This window comes from Genypterus blacodes, unplaced genomic scaffold (genome assembly GCF_046128005.1).
Source record: "Genypterus blacodes isolate CSIRO-AG114 ecotype Tasmania unplaced genomic scaffold, CSIRO-AGI_Gbla_v1 ptg000143l_1, whole genome shotgun sequence".
NCBI lineage: Eukaryota > Metazoa > Chordata > Actinopteri > Ophidiiformes > Ophidiidae > Genypterus > Genypterus blacodes.
The window spans coordinates 705,557-720,614 of record NW_027466945.1 but is presented as its reverse complement, the minus strand read 5'-3'; the positions used below and the strand labels follow the sequence as shown (position 1 = coordinate 720,614).

The 15,058-nt window shown below is 41.0% G+C and overlaps 3 protein-coding genes across 3 annotated transcripts in view; 2 read left to right on the top strand and 1 right to left on the bottom strand.

Annotated features, from left to right (window-relative positions):
• The window catches only part of enah (ENAH actin regulator), a 47,759-nt gene extending 47,476 nt beyond the window's left edge, over window positions 1-283 (bottom strand). The window contains exon 1 of the mRNA XM_076165258.1: window positions 156-283. Within this exon, the coding sequence (XP_076021373.1) occupies window positions 156-160 (5 nt within the window). The 5' untranslated portion in view covers window positions 161-283. The remainder of the gene's footprint in view (window positions 1-155) is intronic.
• A 5,169-nt stretch (window positions 284-5,452) lies between these two features.
• srp9 (signal recognition particle 9) lies at window positions 5,453-7,468 on the top strand. The gene is made up of 3 exons (XM_076165316.1): window positions 5,453-5,641; window positions 5,764-5,832; window positions 7,192-7,468. The coding sequence occupies exons 1-3, from the start codon at window positions 5,570-5,572 to the stop codon at window positions 7,309-7,311; spliced, it is 261 nt and encodes an 86-aa protein (XP_076021431.1). The 5' UTR covers window positions 5,453-5,569; the 3' UTR covers window positions 7,312-7,468.
• Window positions 7,469-8,685: 1,217 nt separating this feature from the next.
• Window positions 8,686-14,158, top strand: ephx1 (epoxide hydrolase 1, microsomal (xenobiotic)). The gene is made up of 9 exons (XM_076165315.1): window positions 8,686-8,866; window positions 10,165-10,351; window positions 10,566-10,746; window positions 11,062-11,280; window positions 11,564-11,693; window positions 11,830-12,044; window positions 12,414-12,522; window positions 12,701-12,823; window positions 13,110-14,158. Exons 2-9 carry the CDS (start codon window positions 10,169-10,171, stop codon window positions 13,318-13,320), a joined length of 1,371 nt encoding a protein of 456 aa, XP_076021430.1. The 5' UTR covers window positions 8,686-8,866; window positions 10,165-10,168; the 3' UTR covers window positions 13,321-14,158.
• The last annotated feature ends 900 nt before the right edge of the window (window positions 14,159-15,058 follow it).

The window sequence follows — 15,058 nt, the reverse complement described above, 5'->3', positions numbered from 1 at the left end:
TCAAACACAGTTGTATTGCATTATTTTCCAAAGCATTTCGCATCTATGAAAAATCCCAAATGTAGTTTTCCGCTCCCCTTCTCTGCTCCACTTCAGAGTGCTGACATGTTACACTCTCATATGCTCACACTTTAAGAGCATTTACAGCGTCTTACCTCATGACGAAAGTGTTGAATATAACGCAGTCTGCTTCAGGTACCGACGACGGCTGTGTTTTGTAGTTTTTTCTTTACAAAAGTTCACCACTTCAGCCACGAGATGAACGGGACGCGATGAGACCCCACAGTTGGTATCCAGCAAAAAGAAAATAAAAAAACAAACAAGAAAATTGGAATTAAAAAAAGAACGCTGATATCCTACATGTTCCAGACAGTCGCGCCTCCACTGGTGACAAATATAACGTGGGAAGAAAGTGGAAGTCGCGGCCTTTCGTGGGTTTTCTGACGTACTTCGGTCGGTGTGATGCGGCGCTGTGCCGCTCAGATCTCAGCCTGCTGCCGCTGCTAGCGGTGAGCTACAACGCGTGCTGCGTTTAAGGCCCCCAGCATACAGTCGTAAAACCGGTGTGAAAGTGTTGCCAGATCTCGCGAGACAAACAAACAGTCTGCGAAAACATGTCTAAAAGAAGCGACTTGGTCTCCAAAGGACATTCGAAAATAACTTGTTGGCCGTTTTTACCGTCGCATTTCATTTTGTGTTAAAAAAAAATCAGTTACGAAGCTACTGTGATTATAACATGGCTGCCCATTAAGGCATAAAACAGTCTCTGGGGGGTAATATTATTGCCATTTGTGAGTACCGCTCTTCATCTTCCTCCCTCTTCTTTTTTGATATCTGGAAATCATAATCATAGACACACGTTTCATGGGGAGTAAAGGGTGTGGACGATTACAAGCGTGCCAGGACCACCCTCGGTCTTGGACCGGTTGATTTGATCCGGATTCCGACTGCGATTGAAGTATTCACAGATGCTCGACCAGGAGGAGAAACGCTCCAGATTTTTGGAACAAGCCCTCCAAACAAGCCACGACTGAACACAGCAAACAAAGCCCACCGGCTGCTGCTTTGTTCGGTCTCTGCACTGATGCTGTTGCTTGTTGCGTTCACGGGGTTCTCTCCACTTTACCGTTGGGGCGGTGAGGGCGACATTGTATGAACTGTGCCTGCACGCTTGTGCGGCCAATCACCAATGACTCACACACACACACACGCACGCACACACACACAGCTGCCAGGAAGACACTAAAATGAGACGTTTATATCGCTGATTTTTATTCTTCAATCGGAAATAATTGCAAAGGTCCAGACCTCAGTGACGTCATAGCCGGCTATGGCCCTGCACATAGCCAACCGCAAACTAAACCAATCAATCAGTCAAAAACGAATGAAAAACAAAAATATCTCTTTTTGGCCTTGCATGAATATCATATTTCTTTTCATTCGTGTATTGTTAAGTTGCCAATAACGAAAATACTATACAAACAAATAAACTATCTTTAGTGCCCGTGTGTTGATAAAGGTTGATGTAATGTGCTCAGATTTCCCCTTTCCAGTATTTTTTTCTCATTTGTTGTACAAATTTGCTTGCTTGAGACTCAACTTCAGATAATTAAGATGACCAAAGCAGTTTAAAGTGTCCTTCGGGTGCTTTCAATGTGTTTGCTAGATTTAGAACATAATACCAGTACAGGATAGGAGGTGGTAATACAGTAGTAGTGTGTTTGTTTATTTTATATTTAGATGGTAAAAAAAAAAGAGTTTCCATGTTGTTTGCTCCATAAATGCCACATCTGTCCGCAGACACAAGACGCTTTCATGGTAGTACAGTTCTGTCCCACAGCACTTGAAAGTAGCAGCTGATGCAGCACCTGGAATCTGTCAGTTGTCAGGTTGCCCCTGACAACTGAACTGAATCATTTATGTAAACTGTTTATCACGTTGGACCACAGTACCATTATACAGAAATAATGTTTATTTATAATTGAATATAATACTTTGATGATCAATATTATATCATAAATGCAGTTAAGGCATTAATCTATCAATATTTTTCTATCTCATTTGTTCTATTGCCCCTTATCGTCTTTGCATATTTTTTCAGTCTGCATATTTTTGTTTATACTATACTTTATTTTCCCCTTCTTTTTGTTTTTTTCTGTTCGAATGTCTTTCTGGCTACACAATAAAGAGGGTATTGAATCTTGAAACAGTATGTGGAATGTTAGATGTTTATTGTTTATAACCAGAGCTTGGAGTTTACACACAGACATATCCTGTATGCAACAGATCTTGGACTGGACCCCTTCAGTCTGTAAATAGGTTTGTTGTATGAGGGAATATAATAGTTAATATAATGTGATGTAACTTAACAATTCCAATTCTGACTGTCAGTCTGCTTGATCTCTGTGGATCTTTCGTAGTTTGCTGAACCAGCCTGTCGTGAGCCATATGTTTGGTCGTGCCACTCCCATGCCCTCATCAGTCTAATGGGATGTCTGATGTTGACAACTCAGATTCTTCTTACCCGTTCTGCCGACTCTTTTCCTAAATACTTGGTAAGCAGGTCGTGTTCTTCTCCAGCAGACAGGCCAAAGCCAGCGATAACGCTTTGGAATGATGAATGATTCCAAACCCAGTATCAGTCATTGGCTGGTCGTCAAACAATGGAGTCCTGAGGTCACTGGGCAGAGCTGCGGGTGAGATATTTAGCGAGGTTGCTGGTGGTTTGAGAGGGGTCATAACTGGCTTCAGAGGGCGTTCTGTAATGAGGCTGAAACGCAGGAAATGAGGACTGCTCGTTTTGGCCATTTCGCAAGGCTGAAATAAAGCCTTGCTGCATACTTCAAAACCCAATTCTTCTAAACAAGCCTTCAAAGTATTTGCCTCTGCACTGGCGCTGATAAACACTTCAAACACAATGCGTTACATTTGTAGAGGCAGAACACAAGGCTATTATTGGTTTGGTCACTGACTGGAGCTAATAAAGACCCTTTAAGAGCTCTCAGGTTTGAAACGATTCCTTCTAGGTTCATTCCATGCAAGTTCAAAATGACAAGATGATGATGCAGCGCCACAGCTGTGTGTGTTTCTCCCTTGCGCTCACACACGCTCTCCCTCTCTGTCTATCTCTCAATCTGTTTGTGTGGGTGTATGTCAGCAAGAGACAGAGACATGTCAAGCCTCCATCACAGCTTTGAGGAAATCACAAGTTGACAATGTTAAAGTTGAATTGGCAATGTTTCATGAAATGGCATAATGTGAATAAGGTTTGATTTTCCTACAATATTCATGTGATGTCAACAGATCAGAGTGAGTAAGTAACACAAAGCTATAACTATAGTCTGTATTTGTGTTAAAAAAAAAAAAAGTTACTGCTCCATTTTCTTCACACAGAACCACATAATGTACACTTAGAAGAGGCTGGTTGCTTTGAACTCTCTTTCTCCTGAAGAGGGACTTCACACACTAACACACAGAGTGAGCGAGTGAGAGAGACAGAGACCGACAGTGAGAGACCGACAGTGAGAGAGAGAGAGAGAGAGAGAGAGAGAGAGAGAGAGAGAGAGAGAGAGAGAGAGAGAGAGAGAGAGAGAGAGAGAGCAGCTGCTGGGCCACTTGTGTGCTGCATCTGCTGTCGTGTGTGTGTGTCAGTGTGGGGTTTCACAGGACTGACCTGTGTTTTGTGAGAGGTTGAGAATTCAAAAATGGATGGTTTCAGGTGGGGTTTTTGCTGAGTCAGTAAAAAATGCAGAAAACTATAGAGGAAACAGCCTAAATAAATGGTGACCTACAACATAATGTATATTGTGGTGGACGAGTCATTATTAACACATTATTTAAAAAATTCTGCATGCTCATAATCTTGAGAAAGAAAAATATACACAATGGTACAGATAAACACTACTCTAAAGGGGAAAAACAGAAAATTCTCAATGGTTTATGCATATTGTGACATTCCTGTGGTGCTTCCTGAGGCTGCCTCCTCATTTGGGGAGATCGGCGGGAGGTCATCAACATAATATGCTACATCTGAGCCGGCAGATTGCCTCTGCTAGCTGCTGGAGTCGGTCTCTCTCTCTCTCTCTCTCCCTCTCTCTCTCTCCCTCTCCCTCTCTCTCTCTCTCTGGTAATGTTGCACATTTCACACCACAAACCCAGACACATAAGGTCACTGATTTACATATTTGTTATCGTTGCTTCATTTCTATTTTTGGTAAATAAACATCTAGTCTTAAAGTCATGTTTGTTCTATCCTTGAGCCGGGTCATGACACTATGTACGTTGGCATTTACAATCCAAGCTCTATTTGCAGCGTGATATCTGTTCTGCAACTATATCATAACAAAAACATCACTAATACCGATACTGCAAATCAACAGAAGGATGCAAGAATTATCAGCAAATGCACAATAAACCAATTAGACTTAAAAAGTGATCAGAGTGGGAATAAACAGCCCATTGTTGTGCCTTGTAGGCTTAAAAAGTGCTGCAGTTTGAATTACTTGCTTGATTACTGGAGCTTGTGGTGATTGTTGTCCCATGAGTTCTGTGCACACTTCCCTGACAGTTCTTGCAGCTCCTTTAGTGTGGGTTTTGGGCTCCCTGACAAGTTTTCCTTTTGGCCTGTCATCAGCTTTTTAGGAATGTGCTGGAACTGTACATTCCCATACAATCCAGCATAACGGCCTTGCTATAAATCCTGTCTTTGTGAAGCTTATGTTCACTTTTGGTTGACAATGTGTTAGAGTTGTTGATTCAACTCTCAATGGTAATTGCTGTGGTCATAGTTAGTGGTGTTGTTATATAAGATTGCAGGGCATTGAAAGGTGTTTGTAATATTTGTCCCCCAATGTATTTGGCTGTATTGGACAAGTCTGATGGGAGGTAAGAGTAGGGCCAGACCAGATCTTATAGGAAAAATATGAAATATGTTCAATCAAATATGGAAGTTGGGGAACACAGTGGGATTTTTCTGGGTCCCAGCTCAAGAAGGCGTATAAGAGCTTCATATAACAAGGAATATCAAAGCTACAGACGAATTGAAGGGGAGAAACAAGTTTATTTATTATTAAATACGTCCAACAAAGAAATACATCCATTCTTTAATAGGGAGGATGAACAATGGGGCAATAACTAAGCTAAGACTGAGTCATGGGCTGGTACTAACAAATGGATCTGTGGAGAGACAGAAACTGTGGAACATGGAGTCATGGAATGCACCAACTACCACACAGAGAGACGCCTAATGCAAAAAGAGCGGTCAGTAACTGGAGGAACAGATCATTAAGTGAAATAGTTACTAAGCGCGGGACACTGAGAAGCAACACAAACAGCAGTTAATCGATTTTAACGGTCTGGAATATGTGTAAGGCTCTAAATCGTTCAATGGAAATATACAAATGACCTGACGAGGGCAGCAATACGCCTTTACTCCGTCTGGTCTGCCGCAAATTTTAAGAAGAAGAAGAAACTCAAGCTGTTGCTGATGTGGTGTTTAGAAGTTAGCAACGCCGAACGACCAATTCAAACGAATATATAGACAATCAAATAAAATTACCTTGGAATAACAATGCCTTACTATCAGACTTGGGAGGAATTCGCCCGGGCAGCTGAGAAACTCTATCTGACGGATCCCATGAAGGTGAAAATGTTTTGATTTGATATGCTAACTAGGTAGCATGATAGCACCGAGTGCACGGCGAGAACATGGCAGCTGCTGTGAGCCAGAATACTTGGACTAAATCATATTTCTTCTGTTTGCAGGTCCGAGTGGTACTGAAATACAGACACTGCGACGGAAACCTCTGCATTAAAGTCACCGACAATGCCGTGGTAGGTGGAATTAGATATTTTAATTGAGATAGTGCTATGAAATGTTTGAAAAATCTTAAGATGCAAAGGGAGGCGATTAATGTGATATTAGTCGATTATCGTTAATCAATTATGATCATGATGATAAGCTGTAACGATACATAACTTTTTGTATACCTAACTTAAATGAATTTCAACAAACAACAACGGGTGTAACACCTGGTAGTTACATCAACATACACACACGAGAAGAAAATGAGACATTAAAGCCAACAACGTGTTAAAGTTCGATTGGTTTTGCAGTATTTTTTACATCAGGGTACAACGGTTTGATATTTCAGGGCCAATATTTGTATTTGAAACACATTTTAACGCTGTAAATACATTTTGCTGCTCACACTTTTGGGTTGTGATGGTCTCGTCAGAAGTAGATGTTACGTCATTCATTCTAATTGATTCATAAATAAGTGAATTGGTCAATGTTGATCATATCCCTACTCTTGTTTGTTGTTTGTATGTCTTGTATATACTGCTGGGTCCTTTTTAAATATAGTATAAGGTGGTTTAGTTTTGCTGACTTTTTTTGCTACAGTACATTTTCCGTATATAAGGAGCCAAAATGAATTTGATTGGTCCATGTGGTAAATGTGATGTCCTTTGACCTCCCGGGGGCGGCAGTACTTGGCTCGGGAACTGAAGGGTCACTGGTTAAAGTCCTGTGCACACCAAAAAACATGTAAGGTGGACTGGTAGCTGGAGAGATGCCAGTACATCTCCTGGGCACTGTCGAGGTTCCCTTGAGCAAGGCACCTAACCCCCTCGCTCTGACATCACTCCACTTTACGTTAGGTCGCTAGTTTAAACTCTAGGTTGTCATCCTGTACCGAGAGAGGCATGTACAGGATGCTTGCTTAAAATCGAGGTGCTGCCACACATCTGACATATAGAAGCTTTATAGATAGACTACATCTACATTCAGTTTAAAGATATTACTAAGAGCTAATAGTGTTTGCGATAGTGATGTCAGTGAACTGTGATAATACCTGATGCAATGATCAGTACACTTTATTAGAAAACTTGGCACAAATTATTGATAATAAATCTACAGCAAAGATATGTTGATTTCTTATTTTAGTATTTCAGAAACAATCAAACTTCAGATATATTAACAAGGTTTCATTTAACCTTAACTCATTATTTTAGCTAATCCAGCTATTTGTTGTGCGTTTGTGCATCTTTAAGCTGCTTAACAAAACAGTCAGGGGAAGAAGTGAAGCAAACACAGCTGTCATTGTTCTTCTATACATGTTGTCACCCAAAGAGTCAGTTTTATCTCCTCTTAGGCTTCACTGCCCTTACTAAAATTCACTCTCCCTGCAGTGTTTACAGTACAAGACGGACCAGGCCCAGGATGTGAAAAAAATCGAGAAGCTCCACGGAAAGCTGATGAGGCTCATGGTGTCCAAGGAGACGCACAGCGGTTCCATGGAGACGGACTGAAATGTAATTGAAGCGCTGACCTTCCAGAGTGTTTGGACTCAGTTCAAGATGTAGAGGCAGCGGGCTGTTAGGAGCACAAAGCCTTTGTGGGAAATGGGGCAGAATTGGGTAAGGTTTTGTAGAGGATGAGGAAAATAGCTGTCTACACTGATTTTTATTTTTCAAAAACATAGGCAAAGATGTGTATGTCTCCATGGATTTCTTTTTATGACACTTGATTACTAATTAAGAATTCGATTATCCTGTCCTTCCGGGTCTTTTTTTTTTCTGACATTTTTATCTCATCCCCGACTGTAAAAACACATAGCAAAATTAGTGTAGGCTGCTGGGACATTTTAGGAAAGGGTAAAGATTGGGAAATGAAAAGGGTTGCAGGAATCTTGGATGAAAATGGACAGAAAGTACAACTCTGTTGCTGTGGAAACAGATTTGGCACCTTGGTATCTTTGAAGACGTTTGCATTTTTATTAATATTCATGTTGGATACAAAGATTGACTGGCAATCGAAATGTCTTCTATTTATGTATCGTTCTCTTGGGTTCAATTTCAGCATGAAGTTGTTTATTTTTAATTTTTTTGTCCTTCATTGACCTGTGCCATCTGAATGAAGGACGGCCTTCAGAAATCCATTTGATGTTCACAGATAAACCTCAGACCTTGAGTACCATGCTGTCTACAGAAAATACTTGTTACATGTTCAATAAATGTTTATTTACCCCAGGACTGATAGGATCTCCCCTGTATTTGTCACAGTCCGATGTTGTGTTTAATGTCTTCAAAATAACATGCTGTGTCGTAAACAGCAGGCCAATCAAGTCTTCTTTTAAAATGTCATGTATCATAGCGCCACACTTGTTTTGTGCAAAATGCTAATTTAAAAAAAAAAAGTTTAGGGTTGCAAGTTTGTCAAAGTTTTGCATTTAAGGAGTGTGGAAACATCAATATTTATGTTTTTATCTTGGATACACTATTCAGCATAAATATTGAATGCAAGCTTTTCTGGGTGTGACACTGTTCACTTAAGGAAGCTGACAGTTATGACATCACAAGGTTGTATATGTGGTTGTGATGGAAGTCACTCAAAATCCGACAAATCCACTTTGAACTGTTCTGCAAAATCAGGTAGTCTTTGTATGTTGGAGTACACAGTTTGCAAAGTATTGTTTTGAGAGCTTGATTACACAAAGTGAAGGACTTATTTAAAATAACCATATTTTTTTCTATCATCTTAATTTCTAACATTTTTCAAAATTTCAAGTTTCTACAGGGAAAATGTTTTTTCAGATAAAGTTGATTAACTTTATTTTGTAGTCGCAACCTTTCTAACGAACCAGTAACCTACATTTCCCGTCATGCACCTCGGCATGTTTCCACATAACTCCCCTCCTCTTCGTTTCCACCCGTGCAAGTTGAGTTGAGCCCAAATATTTTGGTCCAACAAACTTGGCTGAATCTCTGCTTTGTCTCTTTTGTGTGTTATATAAGTATAAAGTGTGTAGACGCTGCTGTGCTCCAGGTCAGGAAACTTTCCGTCCTCAGCGCTGTGTTTTGTTAGGTAAGTGACTGACGGCATGTGTGTTTACTATGTATTTATGTTTCTGTTCATGTTAATTCTGGCTAATGTTGCTTGTTGAGCTCACATATCAGAATTGCCAATAACTACGACTGCAAGATAGTATTAGAAAATTATACCAAATTGTCAAATAATGAACTTGAGTTAAGTTTTCTGGTTGAATATACAGCTGTAGTTTTCTTTAGCTTCTTGTTTTGGTTTAAACAGTTTTTTTAGCTTACGGGTTTGTCCTGATACATACGCTGATGTTAACATATTAGACAAGGAGTGTGTGCGTGATATTTCGGGACATTCTGATTAAAAGTTAATGATTGAAATGAGGGGAAAGTTGTGTAAGATACAGCACAAAGTCAAAGTTTGCACTCTTGCAGGAGGCAAACGTTTGAGGCTTCGGATGCGGAACCTTCATGAATCTGATTGGTTAACCCGGTTGTCATGGCTAAGCCTATTGCAACCAATTCCGCACGTCTGATACGGAAGATCAGTTTTAGATTATGAAGTGGCCTTGTCATTGTTAGTAAGGATTTTGCCATTTCAGAACTCATCGCAACAGGTTCTTAAAGAGACAGTACCGAAATTATCCTGTCAATGTAAATATACAGTTACACAGCAAGTTAGAGTTCAGGCAGATCAGTGTGTTTTTGTGCATTAAAGTCTTGCAAAGGAAGGAAATAAAATTCGCTATATTTAGTTTGTTAAAGAAAGAAACACTAGTGATGATGGCCTGTAAACAATTGCATCACGTTCTTGTCTTAAATCTCAGTCAGGATAAATACTTAAGTAGTTTTGAATGCATGAAACTATTGATTGAGGAAGCAGCAGCTAGATATCTGTAACCTAAATCTCCTGCATTTGTTCAACAGTTTAATTTCTGAAGGTGATTGTGGTAGCAGCTCTTATTTCTATGGGACAGATAATGTATTGTATTTCCACAGTATTATAGCTGTTCCAGAATGAGAAAAGCTTTGTCATGTGTGCAACTTTGCGGCCTCAGTGGTCCATTCAATACCTAATCCACCATCAGCTGACCGAACTGGGATACTTTTTTAAACAACTAAAAAAACAGAAGCACTTTTGTTTGACCGAGGCTTTTGTCCTATGTTGGATTTGAAATTGTGACATGGTAATTACTTCTCTAAAAACACGATAAAGAGCAATATTAGTGAGCTCTCCCTCATGGGTTCCAAGGTTACTAAGCTCTTGACAAATACATTTAAAAAACATTTCTTTACCTTCCGATCTTTGACCTTTTGCTCCTTGTCTTTGTTCTTCCGATGCAGCACCATGATTACAGAAGTACTGGTTGCTGTGGTGATTGGAGGACTGATATACTTTCTGGTTCAGAAGAGCCGTACCCGGATTCTGAAAACAGAGGATGGTTGGTGGGGATCTGGAGCGCCTCAGGATGGCTCGGAGGACACAACCATCTACCCGTTTGAAGTTACTACCAGCGAGGAAGAGTTAGAGGTTAGATTTACCAACAGTTCTTTGATTAGCTTTGATTTTATGAACCAATTTTGGGGACGATCTAGGGATGAACACATTGACAACATGACTTCTCTTCAGTTGTTGTGGATCTAGATCTGGAACTATACAACAATTGTGAACATTCCTTGGAACAGGCACAAATGTTTTATGTTCTATGGACGCGTTCAAATTCTATTCTGTCCCCTCCTTATAGGACTTACACAGGAGGATAGACCAGACGCGGCCTTTTGCCTCATTGGAAGACAGCCAGTTTAACTACGGCTTCAACTCCCAGTACCTTCAAAACGTGGTGTCTTACTGGAGAAACGACTTTGACTGGAGGAGACAAGTGAAAAAGCTCAACCAGTACCCACACTTCAAAACCAACATTGAAGGTGAGGACGGCACCGCCTGAAGAACTCGCCATCCTTTTGTTTACAAGTGTAATCTGGACCTGCTTGTCCTTCAAAACACATAGTTCCCACCAATTCTGCACATATAGGCCATAGAAATTTGTGGTGGAAAACGAAAATAGGAGAGAGAGAAACTGAAGGGTGCTCGGAAAGCAGAACAAGCTACCTGGAACACTCAGAAATTCAGGAAAGGGGGTGAATCTTAAACCTCAGTCATCAGGAGGTTACAGCCTTTTCACAGGGTTCCAAGATTTCTATCAAGTGACCTTCAGCTTATTCTTTGTTCATCCCATACAGGCATTGATATCCATTATGTGCATGTGAAGCCAAAGACAATTCCCGAGGGAACCACTGCCATTCCTCTGATAATGGTCCATGGCTGGCCCGGCTCTTTCTTTGAGTTCTACGGGATGATCCCTCTGCTGACAGAACCCTCTGACCCAGATGGCCTCGTGTTTGAGGTGGTGTGTCCCTCCATACCTGGGTACGGCTTTTCTCAAGCGCCACATAAGAAAGGTGAGTTTTGGCTCTTAACAGTCTACAGAGGGAGGATGAGTGTTGTCTAATGGAAGAGGAGACGGGGGTTTCCTCAAAATTAATCAGAGAAAAATAAGTTACTAGACAGCTATAGAAGCTTTACTAGCCCGAAAGCGATTATGTAACACGAGAGTGCATTAAGAGCTGGAAGAGGATATGTGTCAAAGACTTTTAACAGCAATGGAAAGCACTTCATTTTCCAATTCAGCAGCTATAATTCATCCTTATGTGACTCAGTTTCTGACTCTCGGCATGTGAACAGGTTTTGATTCTGTCTGTGCTGCACACATCTTCCACAAGCTAATGAAGCGTCTGGGCTTCCAGCAGTTCTATGCCCACGGAGGAGACTGGGGCTGGCTGGTTACTACCAACATGGCTCAGATGGAGCCCAAGTAAGGCAGTAAAGAAATTACCCATCATACCAAATCACAATAATCTGTACAGAAAGGTCATTTTAAGGCAATATCAGATTACCTGGTGTCCTGGATTCACTGTATGCCTCCACGTTTCTTTGTTTTTGTGCACCAGAATAGTGAAAGGCCTGCATTTGAACTTTGCTCCCCCCTCCAAGCCGGGGCTGCTGATGGTTTTATCCATCATGCTCGGCAGTCGCTTCCCCAAGCTGTTTGGCTTCACTGACGTGGATACTCAGCGCCTGTTCCCCTGCACGGAGAAACTGCTGGTGGAGTCCATCAAAGAGTCTGGATACATGCACATCCAGGCCACCAAACCAGACACTGTTGGTAAGGAGCACAAGCAGCAAAGGGTTAGATGACATCACCAAGTGTTTTTGATATTTAGCAAAGTCTTTCAGGGACTTAAAGCATTCAGGTATGGATGAAACTTCATTCAAACACTGACTGAGCCCTGCCTGCTACTTAATTGGCTGCACCTGTGTTCATAAGCATCAATCAGCAACTTCCATGGGTTTGATTGATTGCAGCTGGGCAGCGTGGCTCCAGCTTGTACAGCAGCTCTCTAAGAATCAGGAGGTTGTAGGTTCAATTCCCGGTGCTGGAAACAGACACGTTTCAGGCAGTTATAAGGCAATAATTCCAGCTTTGGCAATCTTCTTGTTATTTGAAGTTCTGTCGTCTTACCTTCTCTCTCAGGGCGAGCGCTGAATGACTCTCCTGTGGGTCTGGCGGCCTACATTCTGGAGAAGTTCTCCACATGGACCAGCCCGGACTTCAGGAACCTGGATGATGGAGGACTGGCCAGGTCAATAGAATCAGCGCTGATATTTGCCTCTATTTTTGTTTGAATTCAGTATAAATGCTTGTTTGAACAGGATAAGCCTTAAGTTTGTTGTTAATTGCTAAAATGCTGCAGTTCAGTCTTTGTGCCTTTATTTCTATTATATATATATATAAATATGGCTTGTGTGTGTGTGATGCAGGAAGTTCTCTCTGGATGACCTGTTGACAAACGTTATGATCTACTGGACTTCCGGCTGCATCATCTCCTCCATGAGGTTCTACAAGGAAAACTTTGGGAAAGGCCTCAACCAACCGCATGAAAAGTGAGAAACAAGCCAAGAATTCAGTACTACCAGTTGGTTTGACACAAAGGTGTGAAAGTAGTTTTTGGCAGGTATCATCATCAGCGGCAGCCTCTTGGTGAAACACACACACACACCCTACAGTCACACACATGCTTACAATGCGATTTCAGCAGACCGGCCTCCATAACTCACTTAGTTACCAGTTGATGAGCAATTTACATAGAATCACACAAAACCACAGGGTGCCTTTAAGATGTTATTGCTTACATCGCTTATATTAAATGAAACTGCTCTCTCTTCTCAGGATCCCCGTGTATGTGCCCACTGGGTTTGCTAGCTTCCCTAATGAGCTGATGCACACACCTAAACTGTGGGTCAAACAGAAATACAGCAAGCTGACAACCTTCACCTCCATGGCACGGGGCGGACACTTTGCTGCCATGGAGGAGCCCCAGCTGATGGCCCAGGACATCAACAACTTCATCAAAGCACTGCAGAACAAGAGTAAAGCATGACAGGGTGGACTGACGAAGAGGAGGGTGGAATAGATTGATAGTTGCACAGATAAATAGTGGTAAGATGGTAAACGGATGGATGGAAAGTGTTGATATGGACTGTAGTTCATGAATGATGTGTTGTGTTGGAGATGGAATAGATCAAGTCAGTGTTTGACAGTGTTGTTATTAAAGTAATGGGTTTCTGTCACCTGGCAGGCAGTCATGTTAACCCTTTAAATGTTTGAGACCTGACCAGTTAAGCAGGAAAAGAAGAAGAACAAAAGCTACATTTATGAAATGAGTGGCACGTCACAGTGTATGTGAGTAATAACTGTGAGTATAATTTCTATAATAGAAAAGTAATGCGAATAGGAAACACTATGACATTAGACAGTAGTCACAAATCAATGTACCGGTAGTTGGAATCAAAACACTGACCTGAGGTTGTAATTGTGAAAATGCACAGAAATAGACAAAATATATCAAAATTAAAGCCCACATCCTTTAAGAGCTGCTGCTTATTGGACCTTGTCGCTGTAAGAGTGTAAGAAGAGCCCAGAAAATGATTTATGATTTAATTTAGAAAATATTGTACTTTAAAATACAAACCAAGGAAAGTTGAATCTCAGGCTACTGGACTTGAATCAAGAATCTTGCCTGAGAAAGTCAGTCCTCACTATACGAGCTCATTACTTTTACACATTTAATCAATATTTGACTTTAAAGTAAAACACCAAGTTAAAGAACAAAGATCCCTCCCCGTTTCTACGACCACTTTAATTTCTATAACAGCTGTACTTGATGATTAGTAACTCTCAATCATCAAAAATAATAAAACTGAAACGTGCTTACTTAACATGTTTTTTTCCAATTGTGTTTCTTCTGTTTGCTGCGTGTGTGTGCGTGCGTGCGTGTGTGTGTGTGTGTGTGTGTGTGTGTGTACGATAGAAACATCATTCATCATTTCCTGATTTTAGACAGCAGGGGGCAGTGTCAGTCCAGGATTGAAAATGTTCAAGGCGTTTATTTGAGCCACTCTGACACTGACTGAGAGATTCCATTTTCCATTTCTTTTGTTGGAAGAAGTTTATCTATTCGTTTTATGATTTGATTACTGTATTCTAAATATGTTTTTTAAAACCCATCAACACTCCCTTTAATACATATAATTATGGATGTTTGCTTATTTCGATTAACAAACAAACAAATTCCTTAATTTTACTTTCAGTATATAGTAATGTGAATGGACTCAGGACTTCTGTTTCATGGAACACATTACGTATACTCATACTCATTCATGCACACTTGCCTATCAATAATATAGTTTGCATGTGGCTTGTATTTAGGGGTCCAGGCTAGTTTGTAATATTATTATTATTACCCTATTGCTTTGTTTTGTGGTCTTTGCTGCCGTCTAGTGGCCAAAGATGGAGGTGTCCCTCAGTATATATTATACACTGGCTGCGTCTCAATACCAGCTGAACATAGGGCCTGTACTCTGCATGAAGCTCCACTGATCTCGGTCGTGTTTGAGTAAGCTGGCTCGACTAAATCGGGGCTAATCGGTATTACAAAGCTGTTAATCAGCAGGATTTGTAAATCCCAGCTTTGTTAATGCGGTGACGTGCGCACTCATAAAAGGGGGCGTCCCTGCAAACACGAGCCAATGGGAGCAAGATGTAACAGTCACAGGTTTGACGGAAATACTTGAGTTGTGGCTGTTGAAGTGCTGCTGTCCATGATTTTCAGAGTCAGA